At 40.2% G+C, this 19,132-nt stretch overlaps 1 protein-coding gene across 1 annotated transcript; it reads left to right on the forward strand.

The window, feature by feature from the left end:
* Positions 1–851: 851 nt before the first annotated feature.
* olfcx1 (olfactory receptor C family, x1) lies at positions 852–6,311 on the forward strand. The gene is made up of 6 exons (XM_001335378.9): positions 852–1,092; positions 1,285–1,582; positions 1,899–2,732; positions 2,867–3,088; positions 3,402–3,525; positions 3,622–6,311. The coding sequence occupies exons 1-6, from the start codon at positions 866–868 to the stop codon at positions 4,515–4,517; spliced, it is 2,601 nt and encodes an 866-aa protein (XP_001335414.4). The 5' UTR covers positions 852–865; the 3' UTR covers positions 4,518–6,311.
* The last annotated feature ends 12,821 nt before the right edge of the window (positions 6,312–19,132 follow it).

Consider the following 19,132-nt stretch of genomic DNA (forward strand, 5'->3'; position numbering starts at 1 on the left):
AGATTGACTCACAGAAAGAACCTTATAGAGCCAAGATAGGGTTCAACTTTGTAGATAAAACCTTTTTTTATATATATAATAAAGTTTTAAAATGTAAACAACTAATAAAACAACACTAGATAATGTAAATAAATGGTCATTTAATAAGAATATGTGAATAACTCAATTTTGACAAAACTGTCAGCTAGAACCTTATAATTGTAAGATGATGATGTAAGATTAATGATATTAGGGTAGGAATAATTTCAGATGAATTTTATATCCTTTTTTTTTTTTTTTACAATCACAAATATAGGCTTTATATTTGATATAGCTTGAACTGCAAATATTTTAAGGGTGGTGTAGGGATGGTATACAGTTTAACCCAAAGAATGACCAGTCTGTCAGATAAAGAAGAGCCGGAGTCAGAGATTCAAATAATTAAATGAAGTTTACAGAAGAAAGTTTACAGTTTCATCAGCAGAAGCCAGCTTCAACACTCGCATTGAGTTCCTAGGCCGCTCTGACTTATTTTTCCTATGCTAGAGTGAGGATGCTTTCTGAACAATTTGGTTAGTGACTTGGCCAATGTCACTGTTTAAATGCCGTCACATATTTATATTTAATAAAAAGTGATGAAAAACAGGATGTTGAGAAAAAGGATAAACGTTGATTTGTTGAGATGGATTTGAAGACCTTCAGTGGTCTCATGATTGACTGTGAATCAGGTGTGCATTACCATAGGGCCAAATAAGCTTGACACAATGACTGCATGAGTTCTGAATGCTATTGGTTTACGTGATTCAATGTTAAGGCCAGCCCTTGATCTGCACTTGTACATATGTGTACCACAGGTTGTAGCCATCAGCATTGCTCAGTATCAACGATGGCACAGATTTATGCAACTCTCCTTACATTGTGTCTTCTACTGTATATTAGGGTGCAGTGCCAATCTAACAACAAATATAAGTGCATCTATCAAGGGGATGATGATACTTACAGCTTTTACCAGGGTGGAGATTTAGTTTTGGGAGGGATTTTTCCTTTGCATTCCAGCACAATACCACAGTTTTTTTCTTTTACTACCAAACCCAAGTTAATTCAATATAAATTGTGCGTTATGGTTTTTATCTTATAATATATATATATATATATATATATATATATATATATATATATATATATATATATATATATATATATATATATATATATATATATATATATGTGTGTGTGTGTGTAGTTATATAAAGTAGCTTTTTGTTTTGTTAAAGCATTTACCACAGATGTGCAATGTTTGTGCAGCTTCACCCCTCGAGCCCTAAGGTGGATGCAAACAATGATCTTTGCTGTGAGAGAAATAAACCAACGACAAGATCTTTTACCAAACCTGTCTCTGGGCTACCACATCAGGGACAGCGGTGATGATATACCAGTGTCTGTGAAAAGGTCTCTTCTCCTGGTCAATGGACAGCCAGAGAAGGGCAGTGGACAGAGCTGTGAAGATACACGAAAGCAGCCAAGTCCTGTAATCGTGGGAGAGGCATCATCAGGCGTGTCCATGGCTGTTCTGAGAACTTTAGGCACCTTCCAAATACCCTTAGTAAATTAAAAGCTTCAATATTATCTTTAATTATTTAATGGTTACATTACCTTTACCTTTTTAATGCATACTGTGATCTTTAGTCACATTCTGATTATATCAACATAACTTATGGTCAAATATAAACAGACAAACAACATATTTGTGCTCATGTTAGCCTTTTCCCCACACAGAATGTGTTATATACAGGGACATTTTGATTTGCTCTATTCATAGTGTTAATGCTATTAATATTACATTTATGTCTGGTACATGGTGTGACTTTTTATTACATATATTGCACTACTAATCTTATATATGTGCTTTAATTTTACAGGTGAGCTACTTTGCATCATGCTCTTGTCTCAGTAACAAAAGGGAGTTTCCAGCATTCATGCGCACAATGCCAAGTGACCTATTTCAGATTAAAGCTTTAGTAAAACTTGTTTATTATTTTAAGTGGACATGGCTTGGGGTTATCGGTGTGGATACAGACTATGCTCGATTTGCCATCCAGCTGTTCTTGAAAGAGTCAGAAAAATATAATATTTGTCCTGCCTATGTTCACATTTATCCTGTTGCGCTTACTCAAAATACAGTTGAGGAACTTGTTAAGATTTTAAAATCATCTTCTGCTAGAGTCATACTAAATTTCTCTGTGGACTCTTATCTTTATGGTGTTCTAAAAGAATGCAGACGGCAAAATGTCACAAATCTGCAGTGGATCGCCAGTGAGGCTTGGGCCACATCAAAAGTCCTCTGGGATGACTTTGGTGATTTGTTAAAGGGAACACTGGGCTTTGCCATACGGAGAGCTGATATTCCGCATCTTGGCAGTTATCTCAGATCAGTAAGCAGTTCTGTTGCTCAGACCTCCCCTTTTTTTACTGAGTTTTGGGAAGAGACTTTCCATTGCAGACTAAATGGATCCTTAAACACTCATGTACATGAAGAAGCATCTTACAACTGGCCAGCCTGCAATGGTAATGAAACTCTGGATGATGTGTATACTCTTTATTCGGATGTGTCACAACTCAGAGTCTCCTACAATGTTTACAAAGCAGTGTATCTCATAGCACATGCACTGCATGACATGAGCACATGTGATCCTGGAAAGGGCCCATTTAAGAATGGTACATGTGGGAGTCTGTATCAAATTTTGCCATGGCAGGTGTGTATTGCTTCCCTTTTTTACATTATCTGCCAGTTTTATTCAATAATTATCAGATAGTATAAAAGTATTCAATTATTATAACTGGACTACATTCATATTTTTGTTTTGATTTTCTCCCAAATTCATCTAAGCTTTTGTACTATATGAAACGAACCAACTTCACAACACTCGGAGAAGAGGTTCGATTTGATAAGAATGGGGATCCTATTGCATCCTATGATCTGATGAACTGGCAACGAGAATCTGATGGCTCCCTTCAGCTTGTCAGGGTGGGAATCTATGATGCCTCCTTCAAAGATGACAAGGACCTAGTGATAGATGAGTCAGTAATTATGTGGCACAGAGGGGACAAGGTGTGTGCCATTCCACGAATCACCAGATATTGCTGGTTATGTTTACTTTTGCTTAAGCTTTACCTAACATTAATGATGGAACTAAAGAGAACTCTATTTAATAATATTAAATGGATATGTGACACTTGAACGCAACATTTTATAAAAAAATCATGTTCTAGTATACACTTTTTTGTACATTTACTACATTTGCGCCATTGATCATTTCATTCATTTACAAACCCAAAATATTTCTCTAATAAAGAGTTATATGCACAATCATATGTTTTACAGTGTAGTGTTTTTCTACTGCTTGTTCCATTGTGGTCATTAGGCGCCAGAATCTTTGTGCAGTAAAAGCTGTCTGCCAGGCTCCAGGAAGGCCAGGCAAAAAGGAAAGCCAGTCTGCTGCTTTGACTGTATATCATGTGCTGAAGGAGAGATCAGTAATCAGACAGGTGTGATTTTCCAGACAGCTTCTCTCTGAATGGCATTCTCAAAAAAGAAAGGAAAATTGCTATTTTATGGTCCAATTTTCTCCAATGTTTCCACAGACTCAATTGATTGCCTGACATGTTCCAAGGACACGTGGCCTAACCAATCCCAAGACCAGTGCATCCCCAAAACTTTAGAGTTTTTGTCCTTTCAGGAGCCCTTGGGAATAATTCTTTGGGTATTTTCAGCATTGGGGGCCTGTGCAGCATTAGCAGTGCTCTGTGTGTTTGTAATGTATAGGACGACTCCAGTCATACGAGGAAACAATATAGAGTTAAGTTTCCTTCTTCTGTTGTTCCTCTGTGCTTGTTTTTTGATTGGCCTAACATTTTTAGGGAAGCCCACTGACTGGTTGTGCCAAATTCGCTATCCAGCTTTTGGAATCAGCTTTACGCTCTGTATTTCCTGCATCTTGGCAAAAACTGTAGTCGTTTTAATGGCTTTCAGGGCCACCATCCCTGGCAATAATGTCATGAAGTGGTTTGGTCCTGTTAAACAAAGATCAAGTGTTATCCTGTGCACATGTGTGCAAGCACTTATTTGCATCATATGGTTAACAACTAAGCCCCCTCTTGCTTCATACAACAGCAAGTTCCTGAGCGCAACTATAATTGTTGAATGTTCTGTGGGATCTGAAGTTGGATTTTGGTGTGTTCTCGGATATATTGGCTTCCTATCTTCCTTGTGCTTCTTCTTGGCATTTTTGGCCAGAAAACTGCCAGACAACTTTAATGAGGCTAAATTCATCACATTCAGCATGCTCATATTTTTTGCTGTGTGGATAACCTTCATTCCAGTCTACGTGAGCTCAAGTGGAAAGTATATGGTTGCTGTCCATGTATTTGCTATTCTAGCTTCTGCCTTTGGTCTTTTAATGTGTATATTTGCTCCTAAATGTTATGTTGTATTACTGAAACCAGAGAGAAATGACAAAAAGAGTATGATGAAGAAATAGTAATAAAATCACATTTTTGTTTTCAAAAAAGATGGCACCCTATTATAAAACAGGCAGTGGAGAGAGAGTTGCTGTGAAAACGAGGTCTTCCTGAGAATTCAGTTCCTCCTGTTCCCCCATTCACAGCGCATATGCCAATTCAGTACATAAATCATGACGCCATGATGTCGCTCTTATGAAGCAAATCAGCAGCGTGGGGTAACAAACAGGTTGTGTTGAATTAAACATTAAGATGTTTAACCCCCAGGGGTCGAAGAACGGGTATACGTGCTTTGAGGTTCTCCTGATAATGCTGGAAATAACTTAAATTTCACTTTCAGTTTTGATCAGACGGATAAGAGCAATACATCAATCCAATCTGTCTACTTTTTTTGTGTACACACAATAACAACTAAAGGCACTGATACCTTGTGAAAACAAAACACAGACATGAGACATATATCTAAAGAAAGCTTGAAGTGTCTTCTTTTAAATGCAGCAAGTGCAAGTAAAAAAAATGGTTTGATAAAATAATCAATATCAAACTAAAGTTATGTCTAGTTTCTCAGTCTGAATTCATTAATTTTAATGCAACTACACTCAAAAGTCTATGTTTGCCTTGAATAATGCATGAGAGACACACCTGCATAATGCCCTATTCACATGGGGCTTCAGCGTCAATGCTTGAGAGAGGACATGTCTGAAGTTGGGGCTGACGCGATCGTCATATCAGTGTCAGCCAATTAAATTAGTCAGCAATAGGCCACTGTCTGAGCTGGTGTATTTGCATACAGTGATCTGATTGGCTGACGTTTCCGTCAGCGCTTAAAGTTGTGCAAGTTCCAACTTCTGCAGCAAGCAACACCTCTAAAGCGGCACCGACAGATCCACAATGCAGTTCGGCAATGCCTGACGTCACCCATTCAAAGTGAATGGAAAGCGTTGAAGCTGACTCCTTGAGTGGATGGGGCGTAAAGCTTGGAAGATGAGCTTTCCATCTTATTTTGAAAACAAATGTTGTCTCGCTATCCATGAAATTATCCTGGCAGATGGCCATGTCCCCCATTACGAAAAAAAGATGACAAAAGCTGCCCACAAGTCCAAAAACAAAGACAGTGTGCTGGGTAGAATGTACATGCACACAAACAAACACAGTGTGCTAGAAAGGTCGTTTAATTTTTATTCCCAGGAATAAATTGTAATTATGACCCATTTAACTTCACGCGATCATCATTGAGTATTTGGGCAAATACATACTTCAGAGTCATTCAGAAAATATTATTAAATGCTGGATTAATGCACAAGGAAGCTTTTATTACAATAGATTTGTGTTTTATACTATTTAAAATACATTTTTTTTGCTTGCTGTATAAGTGCACATGCAGTGCTCAGCATTGAGTACAGCCCATTTTGAAAATTAATATTTTTATCCATTTCTCAGAAAATATAGGCAATGTATATTGGTGCATTTGAACAAAACAGATTTCCTAAACCGATATTTATGAAAATAACAATTTAGTCATAAAACACATTAAGAAATTGAAAGAGAATACAATTGAATTTAAGCTAAATATTGCAAAAGAGACAAATACAACCTACAAAATTTCAACTAATTTTTTTCTTTTTTTTTCTTCTCTTGATGTTTTTATTTTTGAAATTTGTATTGAAAATTTTTCTGTAGCATATAAATTTGGGTGTGTTAGTTTTTAGACTGTTATAGTGAGTTATTTTGCTAGATAAGAGATTTGGTTTCAGTACTGACTAATTTATGCATAAATATAATATTGTATAGCTCCCTAATAAAAATATTAATTTAAAAGAGAGATTTGTGTGTGATGTACTTATATATGCTGAGCACTTGGGGTGTCATAATTAATTGTTTCTTTGGTGCACCGTGATGCAGATGTGGACAATTTGGTATCGGTTTAGAAATAATCATAACCTGATATTATGTAGTGACGTCATTTATATCATATGCGATATGTCGCCGTAGCTTACTATGGCGAGTGAGGCGAGCATGAGTATTCACATGCTCAAACTACTAAAAAAGGCAGAAACTGCACAATTTTCATGAGGTGTGTTTGCTGGACAGTGTTTCACTGAAACTTTTATTAGAAGCCCCTAATTCACTGCGATTTGAGAGAATGAAAGTAAAGTTTATTTCTCTCTCTCACTGTGGCCCAGTTGATCTACTGGCATGACTTTTTCTCTCCTCTCGGCTGTTACAGCGATACTTCTGGATAGAGGTCCCTGACCATATTTCTTGCGGCTCGGGAATACATTTCCGAATAAAGCATAGGAGCGGTCGGGAACTCTAGTGTAACAATATTGCTCCCGAGTGAGAGCGTGGTGCTCAGTGTATCTTGCTTTCTTGGTGCTGTGTGTCTATGTGTGTGTTTAAAGTCAAGGGCGTAGGTTTGCGCTTGACATTGGTGGGGACTGGGGACGAGTCACCCCTGCCAAGAATAAATATTGTTTATATTGTTTATATATATATATATATATATATATATATATATATATATATATATATATATATATATATATATATATATATATTGCTATTTATTATTTAACTGCTATTAAAATGTATTATTAAGTAATCATCTCTTTTACAATTTATTAAGTTAAATTAAATAGTCATGCATGTAGCCAAGGTGGGTCAGGTGGTTTGAAAGACCAAAAGTTGGATTATTATTATTATGTTTGAATTTATCTTATTATTCAAATGAACAAATGTTCACTGAGGAAGGTTGAATGCGCCGGCCAGTTTGTTATTTGCCTATAGGCTTCAGTTTTGAATTTAAATAAAGTTTTAACATATTTCCCAAAGAAAATTATGATAAAAAAAAATTGTATTTTAAAAATAAGTATATTTACATATTTGAAGAGTTTAGATGCACAAACCTCTAAATGCCATTTAATATTTTCTTCTAAAATGAGCATTTTTCTCCAACTCCTTTGTGTGGACTTTACTTTTATAGTGACAAATATGTTCTTTTCATTGTCTTTAAAGTGAAATAACTAAACATAAATATACAAGGCTGAGAAAAATGCTCATTTTACAAGGGATTTAGAGGTTTTGGCACCTGTACTGAACTTCATTTCTTTATTCTAAGAATGAAAAGTCCTAATTCTAGTTTTAAAGTATTTTTATTATTTATAAAACTGTAATAAAACTTACAGTTTAAATGTGTAAATAAAGCAATTTGACAAAATGGGTGAAAATTGTTTTGGTACATTAAAAAGTGTAGTTGTAATAACTATCCAACAAGATTATTCAGCAAAAATTAGTTCTTAATATGTCACTAAAATGTATTATTTATACCTCAATTAAACAGAAAATCAGGTGAATAACTGCAAAAAGGTTCAGTTTTTCAGAAAACAAATAACCCCTTTCAATAAGCTGGCTACAGGCCTAAAAGTGTCATGTTAAAATAATGTTTATTAACTGATAAAGAGAGAGTTTAATAAAGACTTTGGTTCATTTTTCGTACAAATTAAACATGTCTCATAGTACTATTAAAAGATGGAGCACAGGCTGTAGTTTTTCTGACAAATTGTTTCACTTGAACTTGGAGCTGTTACTCTAAGAGATTAGGAGAACTGGCAGGGTCATATACGTTTACATGTAGGTGTTTATTCTGCAGTTAGTTTTCAGGGAATATTGTTTACAGACTAGTATGCTTTAACGTTAGACTGAACGTAAAAGCGGTGAAAACAGTAGCATAACTGCATTATCATGATGGACTCATTCAGTAGCGAACTTGAGTTTATGTGACTTACACTTTTCGTTGGAAGAAGCTCTTTATGTCCACCTGTGCCTCCTGTAAGCTGTTTTAATGCGTACACCAACCCCACCGCTAACCCTACCCCCAGTATTATCACTCGTAGAAGAAGTGCAAAAAAGGTGGAGCTCAAGCTCCCCCTCGCTGGAGCTCAACTCGCCCAAATGGCTCTGCAGCGAGCACCACTTGCCGCGCACGGCGCGCAGTTGTTTTGGCGCTGTTTGTATCTGAAACTATGATCTAAAAGCAGCCACTCACATGACAGCAGGGATAGGCAGAGCCAATCACAATGTTCATATGTGTTTGGGGGAGGTGTGACTCGAGGGGAGAACGTTATTTAACCCTTATGGCAAGTCTAGGTTTATACTGACAGCACAATGTTTTTAAGTGAATTAAATTATTGGTGGGGACATTTCGGTAGTTTGTGGATATTGGTGGGGACATGTCCCCACCGTCCACCCTAAATCTACGCCCCTGGTTTAAACAGACAGTTTGTTATAGCCCCACCTTCAAAAATTTAAAACTGTGTATGAAAAGCATTGTCAATGCACCGTGATATCGAATTGATGACATGATAATCGTAACTGAACCAAACCGTGAGACCAGTGTAGGTACACAACTCTACTGAACACTGTATCTAGCTTTGCAGATGGACATAGCTTTACAATGCCCTTTATGGGTGAGTGGGGGCGTGTCTTTTGTTTCTCAAGGTGTGAATTATTCATGACCATTGTCACTCATGCATACAGCTGAGATCACCAAAGACAAACTTAACAAATTTTAATTCATTGTAATGTTTTCTTTGAATGAGAAAACAGAATAATTTCCAGAACTGTGAAGTAAATATTCTAGCCTACAATACTGGTTCCTCAAAAGTGTCGTTCAGACTCATTCAGTGTGTAAATTTTTTTCTCCCAAACTTACTGACCATGCATAATTTTTTTTTGTCTAAAAAAACGCAAGCATGTACATCAATTTTTCTCACATATTATTGTAGCACAATTTGTGCTGAAAAAAAAAAAAAAAAAAAAAAAAAACATGTTGGCCAGTACTATGTAATGTTAAGTAAGTAATATTATGTAATAAAAATAAGTAGCTGAAATAAGCACAAATGTCAGGGCATGTCAAAACATCTCAGGGGTCCCAAAATCACCTCAGAGCCCTGAAGGTTATGTTTGTAAACATGACTTTTCAAAAATGTTTTTTTCCCAAATTATAAAAATTCAGAATCAGTTTTTGCCAAGTGTGCTTCACAGCACAATGAATTTGTTTTGGCTACAGAAGCTTCCAGTGTACATAAAGTGGCAGGTGAATAAATATAGAAAAAAAAGAAATACAATAAACATTAACAGAGCAATTAATGCAATTAGTCAAAAAAATTGATGTTGAGATGTATGTACAGATTTGTAATAAATATAATGGTTATACGGTGCTGTGAACAAATGCGAATGGAGAAAGTATTGCAGTGTATATTGATGTAAGGCGCTGTGTACAAGTGCGCATGAGAAAGTATTGCACATGTTTATTGCACTGTGGGGGATATTTAACTGTTCATGAGGTAGATGGCCTGAGAAAATAAACTTTTCTTGTGTCTGCTGTTTTTGTGCTTGGTGCTCTGAAGCGCCGACCATATGGTAACAGTTTAAACAGGTTGTGTGCTGGGTGCGAGGCGTCCAGGGTGATTTTACTCTTTTTACTCACTCTAGAAAAGTACAGTTCCCCATCTAGGGAACTTCAACACTGCGTCTAACCAGAACGCTAGGGGAACACCTCTTTTATACGCGTCTTGAAGCACATGTGAAATCAATCTAATGTAATTAAGCAGGTGTCGTCAGACCAGAGAGTATAAAAGCCTGTACTGAGCATTCAGTATCAACTTCTTTGCTTTCAAGAAGCACACACGTGAAAATACACCCTCTTTCTGTGAACTTTCATTACTGACTTGCATACACAAAATACAAAAAAACTGACAACTTACTTTTTTGTTTTGATATGGCAGAGAAAAACTTTAAATGTCGTGTGCCTCCATGCCCTCGCTTTATTACGGCTGGTGACTCACATGATTTGTGTTTAGAGTGTTTGGGAGAGGAGCATGCCCTGGCAGCATTTGAGAATGCTGACTGTGGGAACTGTGACGCTCTCTCCCGCAAAGTGCTGCGTAGTAGAAGGGAGTTTTTTAATAAAGCTCCCGTGGCGCGTTCTCCTCGCGGTTCGGGTCCTGCTCGTGTTGAGGCTGAGCGTCGACTTCGGTCGTGGGGTTCGCAGCTACATCTGGCGGATGAGATGGAGACGGACTCTATCCTTTCTCTATCTGGATCTGTGAGATCTAATCCTCCTTCGGGAGCGTCAGAAGCACGCTCTGCGGTTTCTTCTGCGCCTTGTGGGAGGGCGGCGTCCTCCGTTTCTGAGGAAACAGAGACGCCGCAGCAGCAAACGCAAAGAGGGTCAGGGAATCTGCCACCCCAGTCAGTGGAATATGAGGAGTAAGTGGAGGTGATTTCACGTGCTGCTGACAGGTTTGACGTAATAGAGTGGCAGCCAGCACGTGAGCAGCAACAGCTGCGTCTGACAGGAATGCTGGATGAAAGAGAATTACCCAGCAGAGTAGATCCTCCACTGAGGGACCTCCCCTTTTGCCCCAAGCTACATGAGGCTGTTTCGAGATCATGGAAAAATCCTTATTCAGCACGTTTAATGACACCGAAAACGGTTATTTATTCAGCAGTTCGTGGGCTTGGGGAAAAATCATGTAAAGAAATGCCTTTGATAGAAGAAGATTTAGCGCGTCATCTGCGTCCAGATTTAAAATTTGCAAGGGTCCCTCCTTTGTCGTCTAGACCATTAAGAATAACATCAGGTCTTGTCTGCAAAGCATTTATGACGGCTGGTCAGTCTGTCGGATGCCTGCACACTATGTCAGTGTTGCAGGCATATCAGGCTGATCTAATTAAAGAGTGCCTAGATGGCGGGGGAGCAACACCCGAACAGCTTCGAGAAGCTCTTCGGGCATCGGATTTAGCTTTAAGGGATACTAAAGAGGCGGCCTCTAGTTTGGGGCGATCTATGGTCACCCTGGTGACTACTGAGAGGCACCTCTGGCTGACACAAGCAGAGGTGTCAGAAACAGACAGAGCTATTTTCCTGGACGCTCCAATATCGAGCTCAGGGCTCTTTGGCAACGCCATCGATCGCATCGCCAAATCCTTTGACCGAGTCAAAAAACTCTCGAGCTCCCTCGGGGACTTTCTTCCCCCAAGACCAAAAAGTCAAGGGGCTGTTAAAAGAAAGCCCCAGCCGTCAGCCAGCTCCTCATACCGTGCGGTACAAAAGGAGAGCATGGCTTCCCGGGCTCCCCCTCAGAAAAAGAGGGCCTGGAGAGCACGCTCTCAGCCTGAGCCTTCCCCTAAAATTCCCACGAGGACGATAATAGTTTCGAGGAAGGCGAAGGATAAAAGGAAGTCCTGACGTGTTGGGAGTCAGGCTTCCCAAGGCCCCCCTGGACATCGAGAGCACTATTCGACGCCCTCACTGAACCAGGGTCCGTGAAGAAAGGGAGAGACCACCTCACCACGTATGCTGGTGGGGGGCTCTGTGTCTCCCGGGGTGGGCGTTCCTCAGTGTCTGAGGGCATTGGGGACCCCACCCCCTCTTCGGGGGGTCCAAGAGCAACCAGAGGCCAGTCTCGAGAGGCTGGTACCCCTAGCACATTTTCTGGCAGCGTGGAAACACCTGCCGATGGTGTCTGAGTGGGTCCCGTTCACAGTGGAACATGGCTACAAAATACAGTTTTGTGCACGCCCACCTCACTTCAATGGTATTACACCCACCGTAGTGAAGCCAGAACAGGCTCTGGTTATGGAACAGGAAGTACTGGCTCTATTAAAGAAAGGCACAATAGAACGTGTTCTCCCACTCGACAGAGAGTCAGGGTTTTACAGCCGGTATTTTATAGTTCCCAAAAAGGATGGGGGATTGCGTCCCATATTAGATCTGAAAAAACTTAATCGGCCCGTCGGGGCCCTCAGGTTCAGGATGTTAACCATCAAAAACATGGTGTCACAAATTCAGTCCGAGGACTGGTTCGTGACGATAGACCTGAAAGACGCATACTTCCATATTTCCATCCTTCCCCAACACAGGAAATACCTGAGGTTCGCTTTCGGGGGCGAAGCATTCCAGTATCGGCTTCTTCCATTCGGCCTAGCTCTGTCACCTCGACCCTTAACCAAAATAGTCGAAGCGGCACTAGCTCCACTTCGTATGCAGGGTATACGTATCCTAAACTACATAGACGATTGGCTAATTCTAGCTCAGACTCACGATATGGCAGTTCGGCATCGAGATGTCGTTCTCACCCATATCAGAAGGTTGGGGTTTCGGTTGAACGCCGCAAAAAGTGTGCTTGTTCCAGCCAGGATGACCATTTTTTTTAGGTGTGCTATGGGACTCCATGACGATGCGAGCACGTCTGTCCCCGCCACGAATCGCTTCGATTCAGTCAGCCGTACACAGAGTCAAACTAGGCCAGTTCATCACTGTGAAACACTTTCAGAGGTTGTTGGGTCTCATGGCAGCAGCAGCCAGCGTAATTCCGTTCGGTCTGCTGTACATGAGACCCCTGCAGTGGTGGCTCAAATCCAGGGGGTTTTCCCTCAAAGGGAATCCTTTCCGCATGATCAAGGTCTCGCGGCGCTGCCTTCGAGCCTTAAGTATGTGGAAAATGCCCTGGTTCCTGTCCCAGGGCCCAGTGTTGGGGGCTGTCTGTCATCGTGTTATGCTTATGACAGATGCTTCTCTAACGGGCTGGGGAGCAACGCTGAGGGGGCTTCCCGCAGCGGGACGATGGGGAGAACATCATCGTTACTGGCACATAAACTGCCTGGAGATGATGGCCGTGTTTCTGGCCTTAAAACACTTTCTCCCAGATCTAAGGGGCCATCATATTTTAGTCCGCACGGACAACACATCGGTGGTCTCTTACATCAACCATCAGGGGGGTCTGAGGTCTCGAATGCTATGCAAACTAGCATATCGGATCCTCCTGTGGGCCCAGAACAAAATTCTGTCCATCAGGGCAATGTATGTCCCGGGCCATCAAAACATGGGAGCAGATCTCCTGTCGAGGCAGGGGGTGAGATCCGGGGAATGGAAACTTCACCCCGAGGTGGTGGAGACCATTTGGGAAATATTCGGAAAAGCGCAGGTAGACCTGTTTGCTTCCCAAGAGACCACGCATTACGCGTACTGTGGTTTTCTCTCTCGCATCCAGCCCCTCTGGGACTGGATGCCATGGTTCAGACATGGCCGAGGCTACGTCTGTATGCTTTTCCCCCGGTCGCTCTGCTCCCAGGAGTCCTGGAGAGAGTCCGTCAAGACGGAGTACAGTTACTGCTGGTAGCCCCATTTTGGCCTACCAGAATTTGGTTTTCGGACCCCTGCTGGCGGGTCTCCCGTGGGAGATCCCCATCAGGAGGGACCTTCTGTCCCAGGCAGGAGGAATGATACTTCATCCCCGACCCGACCTGTGGAAACTGTGGGTGTGGCCTCTGAGGGGGCCCACCTCATAGAGTATGGATTGTCAACCGAGGTTGCTCAGACCATTCTAAGCTCTAGGGCTCCCTCCACAAGGAAGCTTTATGCCCTAAAATGGGCTCTCTTTTCAGCTTGGTGCAGAGAACACCAGCTGAACCCAGTCAGCTGTCAGGTAGCCTCAGTGCTGGAATTTTTCCAAGATCGCCTGTCTGCTGGGTTAGCTGCATCCACTCTGAGAGTGTACGTGTCAGCTATAGCGGCTTACAGTTCTCCCCTAGATGATGAGTCACTAGGACAGCATCCGCTAATTTGTCGCTTCCTTCGTTGAGCCATAAGGCTAAGGCCTGTCAGCACACACAGAGTACCGACATGGGATTTAACATTGGTGCTCGAGGGCATCTCTTTTTTCCCATTTGAGCCACTGCAGGAGGCGTCAGATAAGCTTCTGACACTAAAAACAGCTTTCTTATTAGCTATTTCTTCCTTTTAAAAAATAAAAAAGGGTTGGTGACCTCCAGGCTTTGTCGGTTGCACCTTCATTTCTGGAGTTTGCTCCAGGCATATCCAAAGCCTTTCTTATTCCCAGTCCGGGGTATGTGCCTAAGGTGCCCACTCATGTGGCGAGACCTGCTGTGCTACAGGCCTTTCACCCACCCCCATTTCAGTCGTCGGACCAAGAGAAGTTAAACTTACTCTGCCCAGTTAGGGCTCTGAATACATATGTTAACTGGGTTATTAACTGGAGAAAGAGTGAACAGTTACTGGTCTGCTTCGGACCCTCAATGAGGGGGAGTCCGGCGAATATGCAGACAATAAGTAATTGGATAGTTGAGACTATCTCAATTACCTATCAGGCTGCTGGACGTCCCGCACCTAAATTTGTTAAGGCCCACTCCACAAGGGCTGGAGGTGCCTCCAAAGCTTCTATTTCGGGCTCAGCCCTTTCTGACATTTGTTTGGCAGCAGGATGGTCGACACCACATACATTTGTGGGTCACTATCAACTCGATGTAGACCCCTCACCAGGGTCCTCTATTCTCACTGCGTAGTGTGCATTTACAGTCAGCAGTGAGTCTGGCCTAGTGGGTATTGCGTTCCCCTAGCGTTCTGGTTAGACGCAGTGTTGAAGTTTCCTAGATGGGGAACGTCTCGGGTTACGTATGTAACCATAGTTCCCCGAGAGTGAACGAGACACTGCGTATTCCGCCATACTCTCTTCTGCCTGTTACTTCTTTCAAGCAAATTCGAAGTTGATACTGAATGCTTAGTACAGGCTTTTATACTCTCTGGTCTGACGACACCTGCTTAATTACATTAGATTGATTTCACATGTGCTTCAAGACGCGTATAAAAGAGGTGTTCCCCTAGCGTTCTGGTTAGACACAGTGTCTCGTTGCCTCTCGGGGAACTATGGTTACAGACGAAACCTGAGACGTTCTTGGAGTGTAGGAAGGGTAGTGCCAGTCACAATAGTCTTCACAAAAGAGTCTATGGCTGCGTGCGAAACCGCCTACTACTCAGTAGGTACTGCATTTGAATTGAAACGTACTACTCGGCCGTTACAAAAGTACGTTCCAACAGTATGAATGTGAAAAGTATGAATGGAATTCGGACGTACTACATCCTCCATTTTGTCATGGTCACGTGACCTACCTGAGTCAGTTGCGTCGCCTCACTTCCATTCATGAATTCTCTTGCAGGGCATTATGGGATACTTATGGGTACTTCTTGCATACTGATTTTCGAATTGTATGAATTCGGACATACTACTCGGCTCACATACTGATTTTAGCTTACTAAATAGTATGGAAGTATGCGGTTTCGGACGCAGCCAAAGTGAATGTCCCACTTCAGATCCGGAGAGTCCAGGAACCTGAATGACTCTACTGCAGCCACAGTGCTGTTTCTGATGGTGAGTGGGGGTAGTGCAGGGGGGTTTCTCCTAAAGTCCACTATCATCTCCACTGTTTTGAGCATGTTCAGCTCCAGGTTGTTGTATCTGCACCATAACGCCAGCCGCTGTACCTCCTGTCTGTATGCAGACTCGTCACAGTTCCGAATGAGCACGATAAGAGTAGTGTCATCTGCAAACTTCAGGAGCTTGGTGAAGGGGACTTTTGTGTACAAGCTTTTATATTTTAAACTCATTGCTAATTTTCTTATATTAATTGCAAATTTTATTTATGAGCATAATAATAATAATAAATATACATTTTTAATGTCATATTTACAGCAACACTTGAGCAGTCTATACAGCATAACAATACAGGGTAAAATATTCAGAGGCACATTTTGGTGGAGGTGTTTATCTAAGATTTTAGGATCATACAGGACAATACAGTGATGTCCTTTTTAGATGTCAACATTAGATCGTATCATTTGCAAAACATGCAGTCTTTACAATAAAACCACAGGAAAACAAACATCTTAAGAAAAACAAAACAAAAAAAGTTTATTTAAAAAGAAACCTTTACAAAAAAACAATAAAAAGTTTTTTTTTCATCATATGAATTCAACTAGTGCAAACCGGGCTGTAATATTTTATGCATACCGGTGTGTTGCCAACACATGTTTGGTGGTACCACACCGGTTACATCTATCACAGGCAATCTGAAAGATCATAGATTAAAAAAAATTACTCAATTTAATTTTTCCAACAACTGCTACTTTAGCAATGCATGTCTTATCCTGTCTTTCTTGTATGTTTCTATTCATTATGTGACCTTTCCCCATGTGCTCCTTTGTTCTAGTTCCCACTATTTGTTAATGTTCATCACCTTTACCTGTATTCATCAGCTGTATGTAATCAGTTCAATCATCCTCTGTGTATTTATAGGCCCTGTGTGCTATTCACTCCTTGTCTGGTATTCTCTGTTGATGCCTGTTTTCATCCCAAGTCCTTCCTGTGTTCATCAATAAGTCTAAGTGTTTGATAACCCTGCGATCCTGTAGTGAACCCAGGTGTTACATTGCCTTAACACAAGTTTGCTGTTTAAAATAATATTAAATACCCATGCCGAAATTTGGTCATAATCACTTGGGTCACTATGTAGTCCACAAAACTGACACAGTTCCTTTGAGTCTTCTATTAAATAAATACACCAGCAAAACTGCAATTCACAAGGATCTGATTTATGTAAAGTCATCTTCAACATATAATACCTGAGCTTACTACAATTAACAAATCAATGGTTTTGCATAAATTAATCTTGACCATTTACCATATTCTTGCACAAAATTATCAACCATTTCTTTTTCATCTTTGGCCAAGAAAAGTTGATTGCCTCATCCTTTAAGATCTTTTCTGCAAACTAAAAAGTGCATAAAAAACAAACAGAAGTCAGTTTAGGAACCTTATTTTTTATATAAAAACACCACAAGATGTGCTGTCTTTTTGCAGTGGATGAGAAACTGTCACAGGTCCTACTTAAAACTTTGCAATCTACACCTCGTAAAGGCTCTTAAAAAGCCTAGCAGGACATCTTCCACAGTATCATTGATCTGGAGGATAAATAAAACATACAAGCAATAAGACTTAAATGTAAAATACAAAAGGGTAAGCAAACAAATTTGTGAATAAACTTACACCAAAAGACAGGAACCTGTGAACAATACTTTGCCTCCATCAATCAGAATGTTTTTTGGTCCGGATGTTGAAAAGTACAGCATCGAGACACTGGTCTCCATGTCTGTGATTTTTCCAGATAAAGTTTTTAAAGAGCATCATACAGACCTGATTGACAAACTCCCTTCCTTGATCTGTAATTAATCTCGCTGGTGCACCAAATCTATAAAGGGTTTTGATGATGCACCAGGAGACCTCCTCTGCAGATTTTGAAGTAAGGTCATATGCTTCCACCCATTTTGTGAAGTGATCAATAAGCACACAGACGTATTGGTGACGTATTGGTGCCCTTTAGAGGTCATTGACAGCTTCCCAATCAAATCCATCCCAATCAATTCCCATGGTTCATTTATCTCCACGTATATAGGATATAATATAACAGATACAACTATTGGAGTGTACTTCTTTTGGAGCTTTATATGTCTATTGACTTGGCAAGCAGAACACTCTTTCATCTACTATGACCATAAATAAACTAAATAATTCCATTGCTTGTGGTAGAAACTACCATGGTTATATTAAACTTCATATGAAGATTATCAGCAACACATGCTATACCCACTTTTCAATGTCAACATTCATTCCAGGCCAGTAGTACCTGCTGGAAATCGCTTGTGTGGTTTTTCCTTTGCCACTGTGACCTCCGGCTTCACTGGCATGAAACTCTTTGAAAATGCTGTCTGCCTCTGCAGCACTTTTCACTGCAAGCTGTTTTGCAGTGCTCCTATGATGGATATAAAACAGCATTGCATATATTACTATCAAACAGCTTAAAATAAACATGCATAATACCTTATACATTTTAGCTGAAATGTACCAGTATGTGTCCCCAGCCCAATATATTTAAGCACAGTAATGAAGAGCATAAACAATAAACTGTACAGAGTCTTACCCTTGACAACTTATTAGTGTGCATGCCTTCGAATGACATATTACTCCACTTTTGATATTTTATATAAATGTCAAACTGAGTCGGGTCCATTCTGGGAATAAATTATTTTATAAATTAAATTAAATTTGCACTGCTTATACTAGCACTATTTATCAATTTAAAAAGCTGACACTTATTTATGGCCTAACTTATAGATGACAGGAGAAAGAATTGCAAATTAGCCTACTTCAGTATATCAGAAGAATGTGTTGATGGATATTGAGTCAGTGTAAAAATTCAAATGCATTTTATAGACAAAAAATCTTGACTGGTTAAAGATTTTCAGGTGCTTGCTAGACATAATCAGGTGCATGCTTTTGTTTATGTCTAATAATACAACATTTAAGCAATTTAGCACTTTTTATGGAACTGGCAACTTTTAATTAATGGACATTTATTAAATTAAATTAATTGAAACAATAATTGTCTGTCTAAAAGTCTGCACCACTGTGTTTCAGTATACAGTGTTGTGTAAATGAAAATAGCTAGACATAATTACAACATAAGCAATGTCACCAGCATTGCTGTATTGTACTTTAAATCCTAAAAAAGTTATATATAGAGGGAAACCATTTTCCTCAGTCTTTGGAAAAATCTGTTCCCTGTGTCTTCAGTGTAAATATATGCTCTCCATATAAGTGAGAAATCACAAACATCACACCTGAGTTAAAATAATAAGACACAGGTAATTGTGGAATGCTGTATCATTTTTTTCCCCCGACAAGTCTTCAATTGTTTCAAAGCCACCATGAGCTGATTC

The sequence above is a fragment of the Danio rerio genome, chromosome 18 (assembly GCF_049306965.1).
Source record: "Danio rerio strain Tuebingen ecotype United States chromosome 18, GRCz12tu, whole genome shotgun sequence".
Classification (NCBI taxonomy): Eukaryota; Metazoa; Chordata; class Actinopteri; order Cypriniformes; family Danionidae; genus Danio; species Danio rerio.